Source organism: Diorhabda sublineata, chromosome X (assembly GCF_026230105.1).
Source record: "Diorhabda sublineata isolate icDioSubl1.1 chromosome X, icDioSubl1.1, whole genome shotgun sequence".
Taxonomy (NCBI): domain Eukaryota; kingdom Metazoa; phylum Arthropoda; class Insecta; order Coleoptera; family Chrysomelidae; genus Diorhabda; species Diorhabda sublineata.
In genome coordinates, this window is record NC_079485.1 from 10,161,529 (window position 1) to 10,180,219 (window position 18,691).

At 30.2% G+C, this 18,691-nt stretch overlaps 1 protein-coding gene across 1 annotated transcript in view; it reads right to left on the minus strand.

The window, feature by feature from the left end:
• The window catches only part of LOC130451390 (rho guanine nucleotide exchange factor 17), a 59,940-nt gene that overhangs the window by 6,031 nt on the left and 35,218 nt on the right, over positions 1-18,691 (minus strand). Inside the window, exons 4-12 of the mRNA XM_056790369.1 lie at positions 14,291-14,368; positions 11,930-12,034; positions 6,615-6,731; positions 4,624-5,348; positions 3,716-3,807; positions 2,891-3,149; positions 2,337-2,639; positions 1,704-1,771; positions 226-549 (exon numbers count right to left, since the gene is read on the minus strand). Of these exons, the coding sequence (XP_056646347.1) occupies positions 226-549; positions 1,704-1,771; positions 2,337-2,639; positions 2,891-3,149; positions 3,716-3,807; positions 4,624-5,348; positions 6,615-6,731; positions 11,930-12,034; positions 14,291-14,368 (2,071 nt within the window). The remainder of the gene's footprint in view (positions 1-225; positions 550-1,703; positions 1,772-2,336; positions 2,640-2,890; positions 3,150-3,715; positions 3,808-4,623; positions 5,349-6,614; positions 6,732-11,929; positions 12,035-14,290; positions 14,369-18,691) is intronic.

Below are 18,691 nucleotides of genomic sequence, written 5' to 3' on the forward strand. Positions count from 1 at the left end.
GTTCTCAATTTATGAAACAAAAAAGTTGTTTCAAACGCACAAAATAAAGGGATCTTAAAAATATCTGGCCTTAATATTGTTTGTTACAGATAGATTTTTCGAATCGGCAAATAAAATAAAATTAGGAACAAAGTGAAATACACTACATAGTGCATACCAATTATTATAAAGGAACAAGATTGATGCGAAAATAAAAGATTGTTCCATATTAATGAAAATACTTACTTGTTAGCATTTTAGTTACAGATGGAGCTACATTAATTTCACACAACAGTTCAAATGTCACCACATGGTAACATTTGAGTATAGCCGAATTTTGCAGGGATAACCACACCCCATATCCGTTAAGAACTATAGACGTAATTGACTTGTTATTGTCATTGTTAACTGTAAAACTATTTTCTACTGTCAAAGACTGGACGTCAAATATTTTGATACTGCTTCCACAACCACACCACAATTTTCCATTGCTGGGTACCATTTTAGTGATCGGTGCGCTTAAGGAGCCGACTGTACACGTCGTTGAGCTTGTGGTATTCCAAATTCCAGCTAAAAAAACATCAAAAATGAATTACAGCTACAGGCGAATCATAAGAAAACAGTTTCTATGTTGTTCTTGTATAATAGTTTAATAGTAGATCTATTATTGGTAATAACGTAATGGATACAGAAGATGCAATAGTTTAGTTCATAATAATAACGTGTCACTTCAATAGTGAATTTGATGAGTTAATTTTGACGTTTGCTTTACTACATATCCGTCAAAAATCTTAAAGAGATACTTCCTTTCAATAATAATATTATATTATCGTAATTTTATATTATCTGTAGTTATGGGGTTTATTATTAATGTATCCAACCATTTTATCCAATGTCACCATTATAGATTTTCAAATGCTTGTAATTACACTAAGCAGTCAAAGGCAATAAACTTTGAATTAAATTTGTGTTTTTCATATTCTAATAAAACAGTAGATGACCTCACTGCTATATATTTTTATAAGTTCATATATTTTGGAGTACAATACAAAAAGTTAAAAATAGAATTACACACGACTGGATTTATATTCCAAAAGCATATATGTAGGATATATTAACGTCTGTAATTGCATTTTTGATTCGCGGGAGAGGGTTTTATATTTAGTCGGTTACAGCATAATTTGTGACTTAATTAACGTTATCTTAAAGTCAAACTGTTTTTCATAGGAGAATGTTACCATTCGAATTTTTATATAATCAATTAAGAGGATAGGCACATAGAATATTTATAATTTCTCCATAATTCATAAAATAAAAAAATAAGTGAAAAAGAAGCTCGTACAGAATATTGTAAGTTTTGTGATCTCCAAAGGATTCACAACAATTTATTACACCAAATATGCTACAAGTTTGATTGGTATTTTAACGAGAACTCAGCTTTTAGGATTTTCTCTATTAAGAGAAAGGCGACAAGCTCCAGTTACTAAATTCTGAATATTTGAATACAAAATGATGTATATTCTCAAATAACCACTACATTACATATTTTATGTTTCACTTCAACTTAAATATCAAGATCATCGGTATTGTTATTTTATTAAGTTGAAAAAAAACCTATTGTCCCTATCTCTTTCGGCAGAAGATTCAATCAGTTTATTATCAATTATGAGTACTTGAAAAATAAAACAAAAAAATAAATAAGGAAAATCAATGTATACACCTACCAGTATCTCTATCATAGACAATGATATCTCCATTTGCTAATGATACATAAACTCTGTTATCCAGATATCTGTAACAAGTAAAATAAATAAAATTGATAGACTAGAGTTTTTGTAGAGAACGAAGTCCATATTTTTTGACAAGCCTCGTATAATTTTTAATAAGTTCGTATTTTTCATTCAGATTGAGTAAATGGATAAGTATGAATAAACAAGATTGTATAAAAAGAAGCACTTTCCATTTATAGAAGTTAATGCCAATATACCATACAACATATCTAAACATCACCAACAGACAAGTGCATCACATTCGAATACGAAGCTTGAAAAAAATGGCAGTGCATCAAGAAGTATGAAGTGCATATAATTCTGATGAAATTTGGTTTTTGGATATGTTACGATAACATCAAGTTTAAATTTTTGTTATTGAGAATAGTTATATTACTGTGAACTACTAATTATAATAGTATATTATTAAATCGATAGAAGAGCCTAGGGTGGGAATATCTATAAAATATAAACAGAAATAATAACAGTGATGCTATGACGTAGAACTTTTTAAAAAGAAACGTGATACGTAATAGAAATATATAACAGAATTGAAAACTAACAACAAAACACCTGTGACTTACTTACATTATGCTTAGAATTGAAGCCCCTAGTTGTATTTTAATTTTATTTTTTTTAATTCTAATATTATCACTACAATTGTATACATGTATACACCCGTCTTCAGTTCCTAACCACATGGTAGACTGCTGAACATCTGTTTCTTCATTTTCTATACTACATGTTTCTGTATCTAATAACTTTTGGGGTTCTTCGTTTATTTCACTATCACAGTTTTCGTCTTCATCACTAGATGAGCTGCTATCGAAATGCATCGTTTTATGTTCTTCGGGTTCTTCTCCAACTTTATTGTTATGATTTGGTGAAGATCTGCAAATAACGATATACACTGAATGAAGATATTTCCTTAGTAATAACGTTATCTTCAACAATATGATAATAGGTTACCCATTTTGCCTCAATAAATAACGAATATCTCAGAAACAAAATTATAACAACTAGTCAGTTTTACCAAAAATTGCTTGGTTTGACGTACTGCCTTTCATGATGAGGATTTTATTACGATGTATTGAATAAGTTTAGTAAGTATTGGTTTTACTATTTATGCAGCGAATACTCACCCGTTATTAACACCAGGGACTGAAGCTATACATAATATTCTTGCATTACATACTCCATTACATGAAATAACATTCGGCTCTTGCATTAAACTAAGAACACATACTTGTCCTACATGTCCATCACTATTACATACCCATACATCTTTGCTATTATCACTTAACGTAGGGGCAGCACAGGTGAACTGTAAGCCTGCTCGTGTTTTTCTAATGGGTACAGTAGCCAGAAGTTCAGGGCAAGGTCGTCTATCACTTGTAGTAGCTAAAAATAACAACAACCACATTTTTTTATATGGATTTGATTTTAATATGGATTTTAATTATAATAATTCCCATCGTAACCCAATTCATTGAAACCATAAGGTTATTATGAAAGGAAATCGTGAAATTTAATAGTGTTGGGTTGTTTCTTCGGAAACAAACTTGGTGGAGCGGCATATAGAGGTGATGGAATATTACAGCAAACAATCACAATACTTCGTTTTATTTGGAACCGCGTGTCTCACTTCGAATGAAACCACTCATGTGATAATTTCGTCAGAAATTGATATTACGAAGGGGAATCTCGACTCATGACCAGGATACTTTATTTCGTTCGTTATATTGAAAACTGCAATGCAGCATGTATATTTTAAAGTAAACGAATATCAAAGGTTTTCAAAAGTTCCGTTCCCATTTGTTTTAAAAAGCTGAAATAAGATCCAACAAACTTTTTAATAAATGCTCACAAATCTACTAAAACTCTTGTTCATTTTTTAGTTTCAAAAATCTGGTCAGGGGTGGTTTTAAAGAATACAGGAAACTTAATTATAGCTCATAATTACTCACCTAATTTTAACTTAGCTTCGTTCAAAGATTCCTCCCAAGATGTCCTTTTTTCTGACTTTGAAAATACTATCGAAACGTTTTCGGGGCCATTTCTAAAATTCATTGATTAACAACGTCGTTTTTTAAAATCAATTTTTGAAAATTATGTAGACTGATACTATCCAAGTGCTATGATTAACTAACCACGGATTTGGATTCCACTCAAAAAAATTGTTATGGGAATATCTCATGTTATCATGTCAATTGCAGATGACTTAATGATCAAATTAAAAATGAGTTTTAACTTTAAAAATTCTATATTTTCATATATGGAAACAATGTTAATCAGGTTTGGCTCATGCTTATGAGTTTATGCTTAAAAATATCAGTTTAAAGTAGAACAGAGACCCAAATATCAGTTATTCGTAATTGTCAAGAATTGAAAAAGTTTTACATTGAACTCATGCAAGAAATCATACCAGGTTACGTAAGCCGGAATAGCTTAAGAAGCAAAAAAATATTTCAGTTTGTTACCTCGGGTTTAAAGCTTTTTCTCTGGTCCTTCCCCTATGTTCCAGAAAATATTCTGCTAACCACTCAATATTAACTTTAGAAAATCTGTATGCTTCTCGTAGTGAATTACATTGAATTTTATTTATTCAAAAGGGTATTGTGGATGAGGTTTTAAGATTAGTAAAATATGAAGGAACAAATGCCAAATATTCCAAGAAGAATGATTCAACTTTTGTTAATAATTTTTGGCTCAAAGTCGAGAACCTTCCGATCACTACACACATTAAAATATCTAATACTTCGTCTAAGAAAGTTAGAAAGAAAATGTATATAGCACTTTTTGACATAAACTCATAAAATTTTTGTTTAAAAAATAAGTTTCGGCAAAATTAGGTAAGTGTGTCATATATACTTACGGTGTCGATATGGTGAGATCCAAACGTGATAATTGTGAATCGGAATTTTGTTGTTCATTCAATTGTTTGTTTAACGAGGCTAACATTTCTTTGACTACTTCATCCAGATGTGTGTGATTATAATGTAAAGACCAGGTTAATTCATTTATTTGATTCAATATCGATATGTCTTCAGTTAAGTTATCAACTTCTATCATAATTTGTCTTAAATTATCATCTTTGGATCTTATAATTTCTATATCTTCTAAAGGTACTTTCATCAGTAATTTGTACTTGTTTGCTTCTAGTGTACTTGTAACACTACCCTGACCAGTAGTAGGTCTTCGTATCGTCCCACTTCTTCTTTTGATCCCTGTTACTAAAAGTAGGTCGCTAAAAAGAAATAAGGCTCGTTCTTTCCTGGGTCCCGCACCATGAGACATAGTAACTGAATCATGTCTAAGGTACTGCCGCTCAGGAGTTGCTAACTCTATTAAACCATCTATAAGTCCTTCTATTTCCCTCAGCTGTTCTAGTTCTAACGCTTCCTTTTCAGTACAATTAATTTTTAGCAACTGTTCATGAACCTGGCGTTGTGCTGCTAGAAGAAGATTGTGATCTGGATGATTTTCATCCGTGTGCTTAATAAGTCTTTGTAATAATAGTTCATATTTTGGAAATTTCTGTATAGGTTTTATCAAAAGAGAATCTAGAGCTAATTTACCGGTGTGCTGCCTCGCTGTAACCTGTAAAATAAAATACTATATTCGGCATCTGAAACTATAAATTTTTTATGAAATGGTATTTTAAACACTTTTAGACGACATATTTGCAACATTCTAGTGGTTAAAGCAATAAGCATTTTATCCAAAATCAAATGTTGCAGGATGATGAAATTTTGTATATATTGAGGAATAAATTGATATAATTACTATAACGCGAAACTTGACCTGAAAACATTAACAAACATAAAATGCCTTCTCTCAAAATTATTCCTTTTACAATTTGACAAATTAATACAACACATTGATTAATAAGTCCCAATATTATTAAACAAAAAATAGTTTTTTAGTTCTATTCTATTCATGAATATGGTTTCATTTGAGAGTAATACAATCACATCCAACGTTTTTCCATCTTCTTCATTTCACTGATATTTCTTTCTTTCAAATATTTTTATCCGGTTTAGTAACAATTAGTAGTCGTTGGGATGAGATGTGGAGAATATGGTAGGTGGAAGCAATAAGAATTTATGATTCTTATAGAGAACAAAAACAATTTTTTTCTTCTACATTCGGGACCGTTATTTATTATATTCTCTTTGAATCGGTCGAAAAAGGTATAGTAATAATTACTGTTGTTGTCTGTTCCACATAGTTGATTAGCAATACATCCTGTGTACTGGGTCCAGTTTCCTCAGCTAACCGTCATTTTGATACAAAGGAGAGGTGAATCTAATCTAAACAGTGCCCTGAATCTGAATTAGGTATACTGGTATAACCGCATTGATCGTTTTCGTGCTTCTACTACAAAAGTTAAGCCCCTCATACCAAGCCTTCGCCTCAACCGTATTATAATACAATGCCAATCAACACACGGTGTGCTTTTTTCCCATTGTATCAAGATCAAAAATACTATCAAGCAAAATATAAAGAAAAATGTGATGTCTCATAGTACATATTGATCGATTGTGTAAGTTCTATAATAACGCCTAGAAAATACATTTGGCACAATTGTAAAAATTAATGGGATAGATTTGCTTTAGTATCATTCATAGGCGCATCGTACTCGGTTCTAATAACAAACATAATAAATCAACCCTGTATGTCCTGGTTCGCACCTATTTCAAATACTTTGGTTACTAAAATCATTTTCCAAATTAATATCAAATTAATATAGCTTGAACACATTGAATTGTAAATATTTCCTTCTAAAATCAAGCATGTTATTCATAAACAATGTACCGGCTTTGCATTTAAATGAAACTTTCTACCATACCTAAATGAACATACCTCTAAAAATCTACTAAATGCTGGCTTTGATTGCTGAGCGTTCTTCAGTGTTTCTCTGGCTCTCTTCCAGTTATTAACGTAGTTGGTATAACTATCTATGAGGACAGGTTTAGAAAACTAAAAAAACATATAATAGATTTTGTATTGTAGAAAATGAAAATTTCATAATAAAGTTTTGAGAACACAATTTTTCTGTAATCTTTAAATCTGTATTTATTAACTTTTGCTTACATACATTTTTGTAGAAATGCTAATTACTTCTAACTACTACTTATATCGAATCAAATTACTGCCGCTATTACTTTGATAGGTCTATCATATTTTTCGAATATTTGGTAGTAATTCAGGTATTTCGTTATCAATTCCAATATTCGTAAGGTGAATGTCATCTAGATATTATTTTAGGGTAATTGTCTATTATTGCATCGTACTGTGTCTAGTTAACTTAGGATCATATAGAAAACTTTTTCACTATTAACTTTAACTCAAAATAAAAATCTCAAGTATGCAGTTTTTTCCGCCGTAGAAGTTCCTCAAATATGTTTTCCGCTGTAGAGAAAATTACATTTATTTTTGACGGTATCAAAATTTGTTGAAAGTAAAAGTTGAATGTTCGTCAGAAATCGTCCGAATTATGTCAATATGTAATTTGGTCGTTTGAACATGCCATGTATTAAATGCTTGATTATGATTTTCAATGTAACAACGAATTAACGTGGTTATTTGATATTCGTTGTTTTAACTTCATTGTTAGGAGTTTTGATATCATTAATATCATTTCTGTCCATGATTCTTTTGTTTCAAAAAAAGATAAATGATGAAGAAATTCACATATGCTCATTTCAAAATCTCAAATTAGTCCATTTTTCTTTTGGAACGAACTTGAATAATTTATTTCCCTGGATAGCTCGACGGAAGTCCTAGATATGATCCGCGCTTTGTCTTGTATAATGAACGTTAGTTTCGGTTGAAAAATAACTAAACCTTACTTGATCTATATCGTGGTTATGATTATTCTGAAAACTTGTTACCACCGGAAAACAATAAATTAAACAATTGTATTTATAATTAATGAAAAATCATAGTTTAATTGTGAACTCGACGTTAACTATGGACGTTTGCGATATATTTTTATCCGCCTGTTCAATAAGCATATGGCAGTTCATATGATACGTTTTTTCATCGATTTTATTGTTTTGGAATGGCTCTTATATAACTGTATGAAATGTTTTGAATTTGCTGTAAAATTTCTGAAATCGCCATATTTAAGAATATACCAATCAATTACACTAATAAAGAATCATAACTTAACCCGTCTTTTATTTTGTAAATAAGTTATTACCTTCGTCTTGTCAGAGACACTGAACAAATATTATATTATGTACTAACGTAACGAAGTATACACAATGACTGAGTGGCAGCGAAAATAATGTAGAAAACTCAAAAATGTCGAAGAGAATATATATGATAAAAAATTGCAAACGAAACCTTCTTCAATGTATTACATCCGAGGACAAAAAATTGAAGATCATAAGAATCCGATTTCCCTTTATCCCAGAACTGAGGGCTTCAAACATAATAAAATTCTTCTCAGAGAATGTTTAAAAATATTTAAAAATCCATTACACTATTTTGAGAAAGGCTAAAAATAATAGGACTACAGAATTCTCTAATTCCAAATTATTTCTAATGTAACTGAGGAAAGCTGACATATTTCTGGTAATGCATAAAAGTACTTTTCCAATGAATGATTAATTAGAAACAAAATTAGATTCATATTATGACATTGCTTGGGTTGTGTAAAGTGGTTTCTAAATAAAGACTTTGTAGGCGTGTGATGAAACACCCTTCAGAAACCTAATACCTGACCGTACTAAAGATAGAAGCAGAATTATGAAAACGCACATGCCATTATAATTACGCAAATGAGGTATGCACTGTTCTGCATAGTCAGTTTGTAGGATTTTGTTATTTAAAAGATTATATGTATAAATTATTGAAAATCTATGAATTGTTTTTCAGGGCGTATAATTTGAGAAGTATCAAGCACAACAATGTTGTATTCAATTTATTTCAACAATTCAAATACAACTTAACATAACAGAATCTTTCCAAAACGACAGGAATTTATACTCAGTTCATTCTTCTGTATTTTATGATGTGTCTGGTATTATATACTTAATGTAATGGGATATTTTCCTTATCAAACTCTATTTCTTTATTTATTGAACTACCTAAAACTCAGGATAAATAAATAGAAAATTCTAGTGGAGACGGATACATAAAAAATTTGAACGGAAAGTTTAAGGTGTCAAAAACACATTGATATTATTTAAATGGATAATAAACAATGAATGAAACTAAATTCGTATCACATTAAGGTGCAATTTAAAAAAAAAATTATAAAATATTCAATAAAAGCATTATAATCTTTTGAATATTACTACTTGAAAAAATGTAATACATCTAATCAAGAATTTTCTTATTTCAATATTATATTATACGTAGAAAACAAATTCCCAGGCTCGGCTCGGCAAATATATCTATGGGCCGAAATTCATTCTTGAGGTAGCCAATAGTCTCTCAATGGTGTGCTTACAGGGCAGGTTCTTACCAAACAACTATTCCACTCCAATAGGCGTGAAATTTGAAGGAGGAAGCGCGGGCGCGATTCAAACACTTGGGCAAACCTCATAGCTTGCTTAGTAACGGCAAAAGGTTCAGGCCCAAGTTCTTGATTGGCTTTTAAAAATACATCGGCCTTTGGACACAATGAGCCTGTCAGAAGGCATATGTTCTTAACGATACTTAAGCGCCCACTATGAACTATTATGTCCTGCTCGGTTCAATGAAACTGAAATCGTTGCTAACCAAAAAAGAAATAATCATCATTTGTTGGATAGATCAGCACAAATAGAATTATTAGGCACTATTAATACAGAACATTACTTGATCAGTAAAGCAACAAAATTGCTCAATGAAATCCACGATTTTTTAGGAAAGTCAATGTATGAACTAGTACTTTTGATAACAGCATTGAAGAAATTAATAAAGAAAAGCTAACTTCAATTTGGTTTAAGAAATTAACAAATGGAAAATCAAATTAATGCGACTAGATGGATCGAAAAGGGGTGATAGAATGGTTATGACGATCGCCCGGTTCAGTACGTCTTGATTTCTTCCTAGTAGCATCTAAAGTAGATAACATAAGACTAACAATGCATGTAAAGCGCGTCAGACAGAAATTTTCGAACTTTTAGAAAAAAGTTTGAAAGTCTATTTTATCACTGTTAAAAAAATAATGGGAAATATTTCGAAAATTTTATAAAATATATAACTGATTATTAACTTTTTATATTTCATTGCAAAATAATTGATGGATAAAGTTATATGAAGCAATTTCTTAACAGCTTCGATCTGGACATAAATAATTGTATAATCTGGTTCTGAAATTATATTTCGATGCTTGTTTTCGAATTGCATCATTGATTTATACAAATCCAAGTTGAATTATTTTGAAACTATGCCTATAATGCCGCAATAAATGTCACATAAAAACTGTTGGAATATCAACTTTAATCCATACTGAATGTGGCAACATACTGCATACCTACATATTTCATCAGTTGGATAATCAATAAAATATTCAGTATAACTATATATAAGGTTATAGAAATTTTAATAAAAATATATGGGCAGAAAAACACTTGCCAGAGAATTTAAATATATCAGATACTGAATTTGAAAAGTCAAGAAAACGAATTGTTGATATTGTAAAATTTATAAATACATAAATAAGGTAAGATGAAATTAAAAGAATAAAAATAAATTGGAAACCTGATAATAAATGAGAGAAGAGTAGGAGTAACATGGTTGAGTGTTGAATAGTGAATCCAGTGATGGATTGTGCCTAGGCCAGCGAGGTCCGGCCTAGGGAGGCATGATTTGCAAAATTTTTGATATGCTAAAATTTCAGAGACGAAAAAAAGTAAAGACAGTCTCCTTTGAAAATGAGTTTAGATTAATTTTTGTGAAGAATTTTCTATAAAATATATAATGGTTAAAATTTTTATTATTTATTTTTCAATCTATGAATAAGATTTTTTAGAAGACTAATTATAGTCTTTATCGAAAGATGTTTTTTACTTTTTGTTTCATAACTGAAATCAATCATATGCTTATAAAGGTTTTAAAAATTACTTAATCTTAATAATTTCGCAATTAGTTTCTAGCTTTAAATAAGATTACTATATATATGCCTGTATTAAATATCATTTTGATATAAATTTCAGTTTTTTAATAAACTTACGACATTTATTTATTTTTTCATTCCTACTTAAATCCCAACATGGTCTTCTGTGAAATCCAAATGAAATAACGCATATTAATCAAATTTCTGTTAGCAGGAACAGTACTTCCCTATCATAAATTCAGGGATTTAATGGAAACTTTGAAATTATTTTGATAATTTTTCTTTTTTCATATTCTGATTTATAAATACATGTTTATGTGTTTTTTTAAATTAAGAGCAATATTTGACGATAATTTGACCACATCGAGCGCTACTTCCTTCCTAGCTACTAATAGAACTTGAACTAACAAGGGTGGTCATCAATGTCATTTGAAAAATTCTATTTCGAATTATATCGGTTAGGTAGAATGTTTGGACTGATTATAATATTTTTTTAGTTAAGTCGTATTAATCCATAGAATTGTATCGTTTTGAGAATATTTTGTTCCGATGTAACTTAGACTTGTGCTGAGCTGGGCGTCGTTGAGAGAATTGAAATAAACTCCAATAATTTCTGATTAAGCCTTTCCTTATTTTTGGCATCTAGGTGTCGGCGATTCTAGAATTTTACTGCATTTGTTCTAAGATTATCATTATACGTATTTAATACAATATCTCGTATCATATCTCCGATCAGAATAATAAAGATTTATTTTTTCAACAAGTAATCCATAAAAAATTTTATTCAGACAAATTAACTGAACTTCTTATAAATTTGCGATGTCATTATGACAGTCACTTTGTTTTATGCCAACTTATGATTTAATAGAGTTATCAGATTGACAGGAATCACTTTTAAGACACTGAAATCTGCAAGTGGCCATTTAGTTAGTATTCTCAGTGACGCTGCTTTCTATATTCTCAATTCGTGTCTTTAATATTAAGTTCATATAGGTACTCTTACTATATTTTCTTCGAGTATCTCCTATCACTCAAATTATGACTCTGACTATGAATTATTACACTTTCCGTATAAAAATTTGTTTGAAATAAAATAAAGTTCACTTAGAGCAGCAATACTCACTATTTCTAAAAAAACATCGCCAATTTTTTGCTTGACATCCCATTGTTCCAGTCTTTCTTTCAGTTCAGTTAAGAAAATTTGATGATGATTATATAAGAAAGGAATCTGAAAAAAAACACATTTATGTAGAAAATGATTAATCGACTTGTATCTGTTGTTTTCAGTTGTAGAATTTGAAATCAAATTATCAAGATAGCACATATTGTTATTTCACTTCACCAAATTATGTCTAACGTTCGTTCGTCCATAGCTTGAATTATAATGACCTGTATAAATTGTTATTGATTAACAGATTGATTTATTGCCACAGCTGGAAGCTATATGAAAATAGAAAAAACACATTCATATCTGAAAATAACGAAGACAAATTTTTTATCATTCAGAAATCACATCAATTGTAGGCTTCTTATTGCACCTAAATTAATATTCAATATATGTTTAAAATTGTGTATAGGATTAGCCATAATATGTAAAATTATTATAGTTATTTCGATCTATCTGTTTCTATTCTCTATCAGTGTGTAACATGAAATTTGATAATGTTGAAAAATGTTGAGATTAACTATTATACACATAAAAACTCAAATCGGCAACATTGAAGCCCCGCGAGTAACTGTTTATCAAATAATATAAATAAATAATCTGAATCACGTGAAAAAATTACTTAGACAGAAGAATGATTGATATCCTTCATCTCGCAATGAAGCTCTCGACCCTTGTTTGAACCCTCCATTTATATCCAAACAAGTTTATAGATAAAACTTAAATAAAGAAAAACTTAATAGAGACACAATGAATATTAATTTACTGTAGTACTTATTTTCTCTTTAACTTTCAGTACTTTTTTTATCAGGAAATTTTTCAGTAACGGTATACCTACATAATTTATTTGTCACGATCGTATTAGAAATACGTCTTAAAAAATATTTTCTGATTATTCTTCTAGATTAGACGATTTGCAAGATATTAACTAATAATATTGATTTGCGTATACAGTAATATAGTGGTTCATCACCTCTACCTTTGAAGGGTTAATTGAGTTGCATCTTTGATTAAAAACTGATGAAGACTAGTACGCTATACAAGTTTGATAACTAAAGTATATACGTCTCGACGGTTCATATTTGTAAAAAATCAGTGCAAAGCAGTCAGTGCAGGTACTGACATATTGCAAAGAAATGGAAATAAATTTAAAATCTTGAAGAATACGGAACATCTCACCTGTATTTGTTATATCACATGGAGTGGTAGATAGATCATGAGTGGTTGTGTGCCGTCCTAGACCGAGATACGGGAATCGTTTATACCGTCTTGACAAAACCGGCTTCATCTGTAAATAATATCTTAATGAAATGTCATCTCCTGTGGTTTATTCAGAAACCATTTCGCATAATTAAGTAGCCTATATCTGGAAACCATTATATAACATTTTTATCAATAGAAAGAAACTTATTTTTTTCATAATTCTGTAGAAGTTATGTTACTCTATAGAGTTATGCTGAAAATTGTTTCCTACTAGTTGTAACATGATTATCTACATCATTTATTATGCTTTTTTCTTCTTCTTTTTTTCTAATTGGCCGATAATGATTCCAAATCCTCTTCAATTATTGATTTTGTTATGTTCATCATTCTTGTAAAGTTTCCCATCTTTTTTCTGATCTCCCTTATTAAATCTATTTCCAGCATTTTTCCTATCCATTTCTTTCTTCATTCCCTTCGCTTTTTAAAGGCCTTCATTATGTTTTTTTATATGTCAAAGGTATCCTAATTTCTTTTCAAATGTCAAGTTTCAATTTTAATGAGAAAATATAAGGTAATAGAGTATTTTTCACTCAACTCATTTCGTTATTCACATTTCACTGTTCACGAATGTAAGTAATCTGTTAACTCAAATCATATATGAAAACGAGACTATAAGATGCAAATTGATACCAGTTTATTTTATTTCTGTTGGAAGAATATCCAGTTTATTGATAGTTTCCCTGAATAAAATTTTTGTTGCAAAAAGTTTTTGATTCTGATCACCAAATGTCTTCTGTTGAAAGCAATCGTCAGAGCTGCAGAAAATTACTTAGTAAACCCACGCGAGTACCAATGAAGGAAAGATTAGAATTTCATATTAAGACACAACAAGATTTCAAATTTATGCTTAATCAATCTGTAGAAATTGCCGTGAACAAACGATTTTATATTATATATTACGAAGTATAATATATTGGTGACAGTTGTTAGTTTTATTTAATTTTTTAACATAACAGATAGATCGAACTGACAGAGATTTGAATGAGTAAACATTTTCTCAGTGCATCTTGATAGACATTATGTAAAATCAAACTTTTATAACATTTGGCTTCTTACCTGATAAAAAATTTCGTCGACTAGATTTGCGTCCAATAAATTCGCATTCTCAGGAGCTTTGAGGGGCTCCAAATATTTCTGAAAAATAATTTTTCACGTTGAGTATACAATTTTTCGTAATTCGTATTTTTCACAAAATAAAAGAAATTAAGTTATCTTCGGATCGGAAACTAAACAGGTTTTTAGAATAGAATATAAATTGATACCTTAAATTATTTCTCGAATCTCCCACATCTTAGATCTCTTTTAAATATGTTTTTGTTGATAAATCGTCTTGATTTTCAATTTCGATGACTTTTTCAAATACTGTTACTACTCATATTTCAACCTAATTTCGGTCTTCATCAAAATATTTTAATAAAAATAAATGAAATGTATGAATTCAATACTTTCGTATTTTATTATTTGCCACTTATATGAACTAACATTTATACCGTTCCCTTCTGAAAATAATTATGCCTGTTGTTTTTCAAAAGAGAAAACTGGCTAATACATTGACAATTATTGAATTACATCCCTTCCGAATAACGTCATGTTTATCGGCCTTTTTGTCGATATGGACTTCCCTATTGACTCTGAAATGCAAGGAAAGGACCATAACCGCTAACTAGTTTCAACATTATTGCGACTCATTACAACGGCGAAGCAACTTATCGTTTGGAATCTCTAATCTGGACTAAAGAAAACAACAGCTCGTGCTGCTGTTTGGTTCGTGCAGTTATATACTATCCATCAGACGCTCTCTGGCGTAATCCTCAACCCCAATTGCGAACTATGGTAAAAATCGTGTCGTATCATCGATAATGTAGAATACATTTTGATTATAGACGAGATGTGTCTACTATAAGAGATCTACCATTCGGGTTATCGAAGGTATTAGCTAAAACTTACTCATTTTTTCGATTGGAGAACGGTAGACGTTATTTTTAAGATATTCAATTTTGAAATCGCTCATCATTTTCCAAAGTTAACCAAAGCTGATCTCTCATTGTAAAGTATTTTACTTCGGTTATAATAAATAGATATAATTCAGAAATTAAGTATATCGGTAATAAATACGCACTAATAATTCCACTTATGAATAGTTCCAATGTTAGAAAAATATATTTATGGGATATATTTATGAAGCAATAAAATAAAAATAATATAAAATGGGTTATTCATGAACTCAACGTTCTGTGGCATAACTATAAAAACTTACGTATATTTTCATACCTTTGTTTTTATTTCAAGTTATGATCTATAAAGTTCATGGAAATATTGCTTAAAAATATCATGCAAAGGACCGTTTTAATAGTATTTTTTCCAAATGTCTGACTTCAGCTATTTATCTTTATTCACCAAGGTAATGGAAGTTCGTTAAATTCACTAAATTTTTTCGCACCACAGAAAATATGGAATAAGTGACACAAGACTTTTTTATAAATGATATGCAAACTATGAACCAGAGTACAAGGTTGAATATTTCCGCAATTTCATTGATGCTTTGCAAATGTTTTCATTTGTTGACACAAAAAACCAATTAAATAATCTTGTGTCAGCACATTTATTAGTATTTATCAACATAACAAAAATAACCTATGAATTTTTCACTTGATATTTTTAGAAAATATTGTGTTTTCCAATTATTGTCACAGAATAGTTATGCTATTTATCAAGTGAATCATAAGATCAGATATGTACAAATAGAATTAATTTAACCTAAAGCTACTATAAAAATATACATGGTGTATATATTATTATAATTTGCGCCATAGCTCTTAGATGAATTTTAAGAAAAGGCCGAAAGACCTCTGAGCCCCCTTCCTATCACTTTCATAACTACTTCTAATAAATTCATTTACATTTTGCTAATTTGTCATTTTTTCTGTCACTACATAAAGAAGTGGACACCGGCAGACGACTACAGTAACTGATAAAATAAATACTGATCCAAACTACTCACGAAAATCCTACAGTTTTCCAGAAAAACATATCCACAACGTCGTTTTAAAAAACGTATAGGAAGCAATTTGTAGGAATGGTATTGTTGGGCTATTCATTTGCCACAAAGGGAAAGTTTAATTGAATGGCCTGTAAGATCTCCCAATTGTTGATGGACATTATCTAACGAATTACTTTAACATCAATAGAAAATGTAGCATAACTTCTAGTTGCAAAGACTGTGTTTATACCAATGACAATCGTAATGTCTGAATACTTTATCTCATTGACTCTCTTATGATGTTCCACACATATTAGCTATTTAAACAATATGGGTTGAAAGAAGAGATTGATGCAAGGGTTTTAGCTGAATTTCATTTCAGCTGCTTTCTTGTAGCTTCTTGGAGATGTATACATAGTATTTTGGAATTCAATCTTTTAGTTTTTGTTTTATGTCAGTTGCCATTTCCACTTCCACTTTTCTGTCATCAGTCATACTAATCATTTTTCGCTCTTATATACAAACGTCAATGCAGATTTTTCAGTGCTTAACATTTGTATGTGTATGTAGATTATTCCTTCTGTTTCTCAATTATCCTTATTCATATATTGATGATCCCAGGTATTGAAAGTGAATAATCAAATTTTCCATCATTTTTATTCATATCCATTTCTCCTTATCTAACTAACTATGCACATTCCACAACTTCTAAACTATTATGTAATTTGAAAAGCTGAAGTTCATTTCTGAATCCATCTCTGCTCAGCGCATATCTTCAGTCGTCTAACTGGATTTAATGAATAACCTTCGTGCAGTTTCAAGTTACATCTTCTATTTCCTATAATCCATGATACTGATAAATATGTTTGGGCCTGATATCAAATTCCTTCAATTTTCTATCTTTCGATGCTAGGTCGATACTACTTCACAGTGTTTTGTTTTAACTAACAAATTTCTTTTGTTATACCATTGACTCAATTTCACTCTTCATATTTTGAAAACTAGTAGTTACATCGTAAATCGAAATATTAACTATTGATAAGATAAAGACTAGATTCTAGTTTGAGTAATCACGAAGTACATTTATTCTGTTGAATCAAATTATTGAAATTAAAGGCATTCTAAGCTTACACCAAATTTCAAATGTTTATACAGCACCATAAAGTTGCTTGAATCAGTTCATCTACCAATAAATAAAAATTGTTTGATTCAACGAAATATGTACCTACAGAATATGAAATATAGATTACTTTAGTCACTTCAAATGTTTTTTTCACTTTACAGAATATTAAAGTTTCGTCAAGATAACCTGTATATTCCAATAGAATATTCAATACTGTCAAATAAACTTCCAGTGAAAGTAGGAAGGCATCTCTTTCCAGAAGGGAAGTAGCACAACAACATATGAAAGGAAAATCTGACGATCAAATAATTATTCGACTTTTTGAATCGTTTTTGTCGTTTACATTGTGATATGTAGGCTTTATGGAATCCCCAGAGGCTTGTCGATCAAAAACATAATAAATTATTTCTAATTTATTATGTATCGAAATGGAAGTGGGAGCGATTGTCACAAACTTAACATGGAAACCCCAGCATTTTTTTCAGTTTCTGAGTATTTAGTGTTTGTTTTGAATCGTATGTACATATCACATACTGTGTTAAACTAAAGTTTTTAAAGCTTTTGTTTTTACGATCCAGGTTTCTTGCAAAGTTGTTTGCTGGGACTAAAAACAATATTTATCATACAGTATGGTACAAGTGACGTGTGTGTGTGTGTGTGTGTGTGTGTGTGTGTGTGTGTGTGTGTGTACGCGAAGAAATAAATTCGTTATTTTGTAAACCAGCGACTTTAAGAAAGAATCCATCGATTTTTATTTTAAACAAGGTATTCGTGAGGATACCTATTTTTGACGTCATCTATGTGATCGTGATGACGTCATCGTCATGGAAACAGGAGTATTGTAATACATTATTTGAAAAGTCTTTTTAATATTTATTCAGCCATATCAATAGATATGTTTGAGTAATTGATGTTTGTATTTGTCTAAAAAATTAATTAAATTTTATTATTGCAATGAATGGTATCATCCATTAAATATAACAAAATCCATATTAAGTGCTCAAACTGTTAACCTTCAGCTGTAATTTAATGAGAAAGACGTGGGGTGAAATTTTCTCTATAGCTTCAGCAGTTATTCATGCAACCTCAATACATATCCTTTTTTTGAATTCAATGTTATTCTGTTATCTATTTTAGTAAAACTACGGAAAATATAACCATACTTTTTCGAAGAAACCTTAACAGGTGCTCGATTTTTCTTCAGAATTTCTTAATCCCCAAACTGGACTACTCGAAGAACGTCTTTGCAAAGCGGTAGATAGGTCGAAGAGGAATAATAGAATGGCCGCCTAGTTTACCTAATTTGACTCATCTTGATTTCTTTTTATGGTGCTTGAAAAGTAAAGTGTATCAA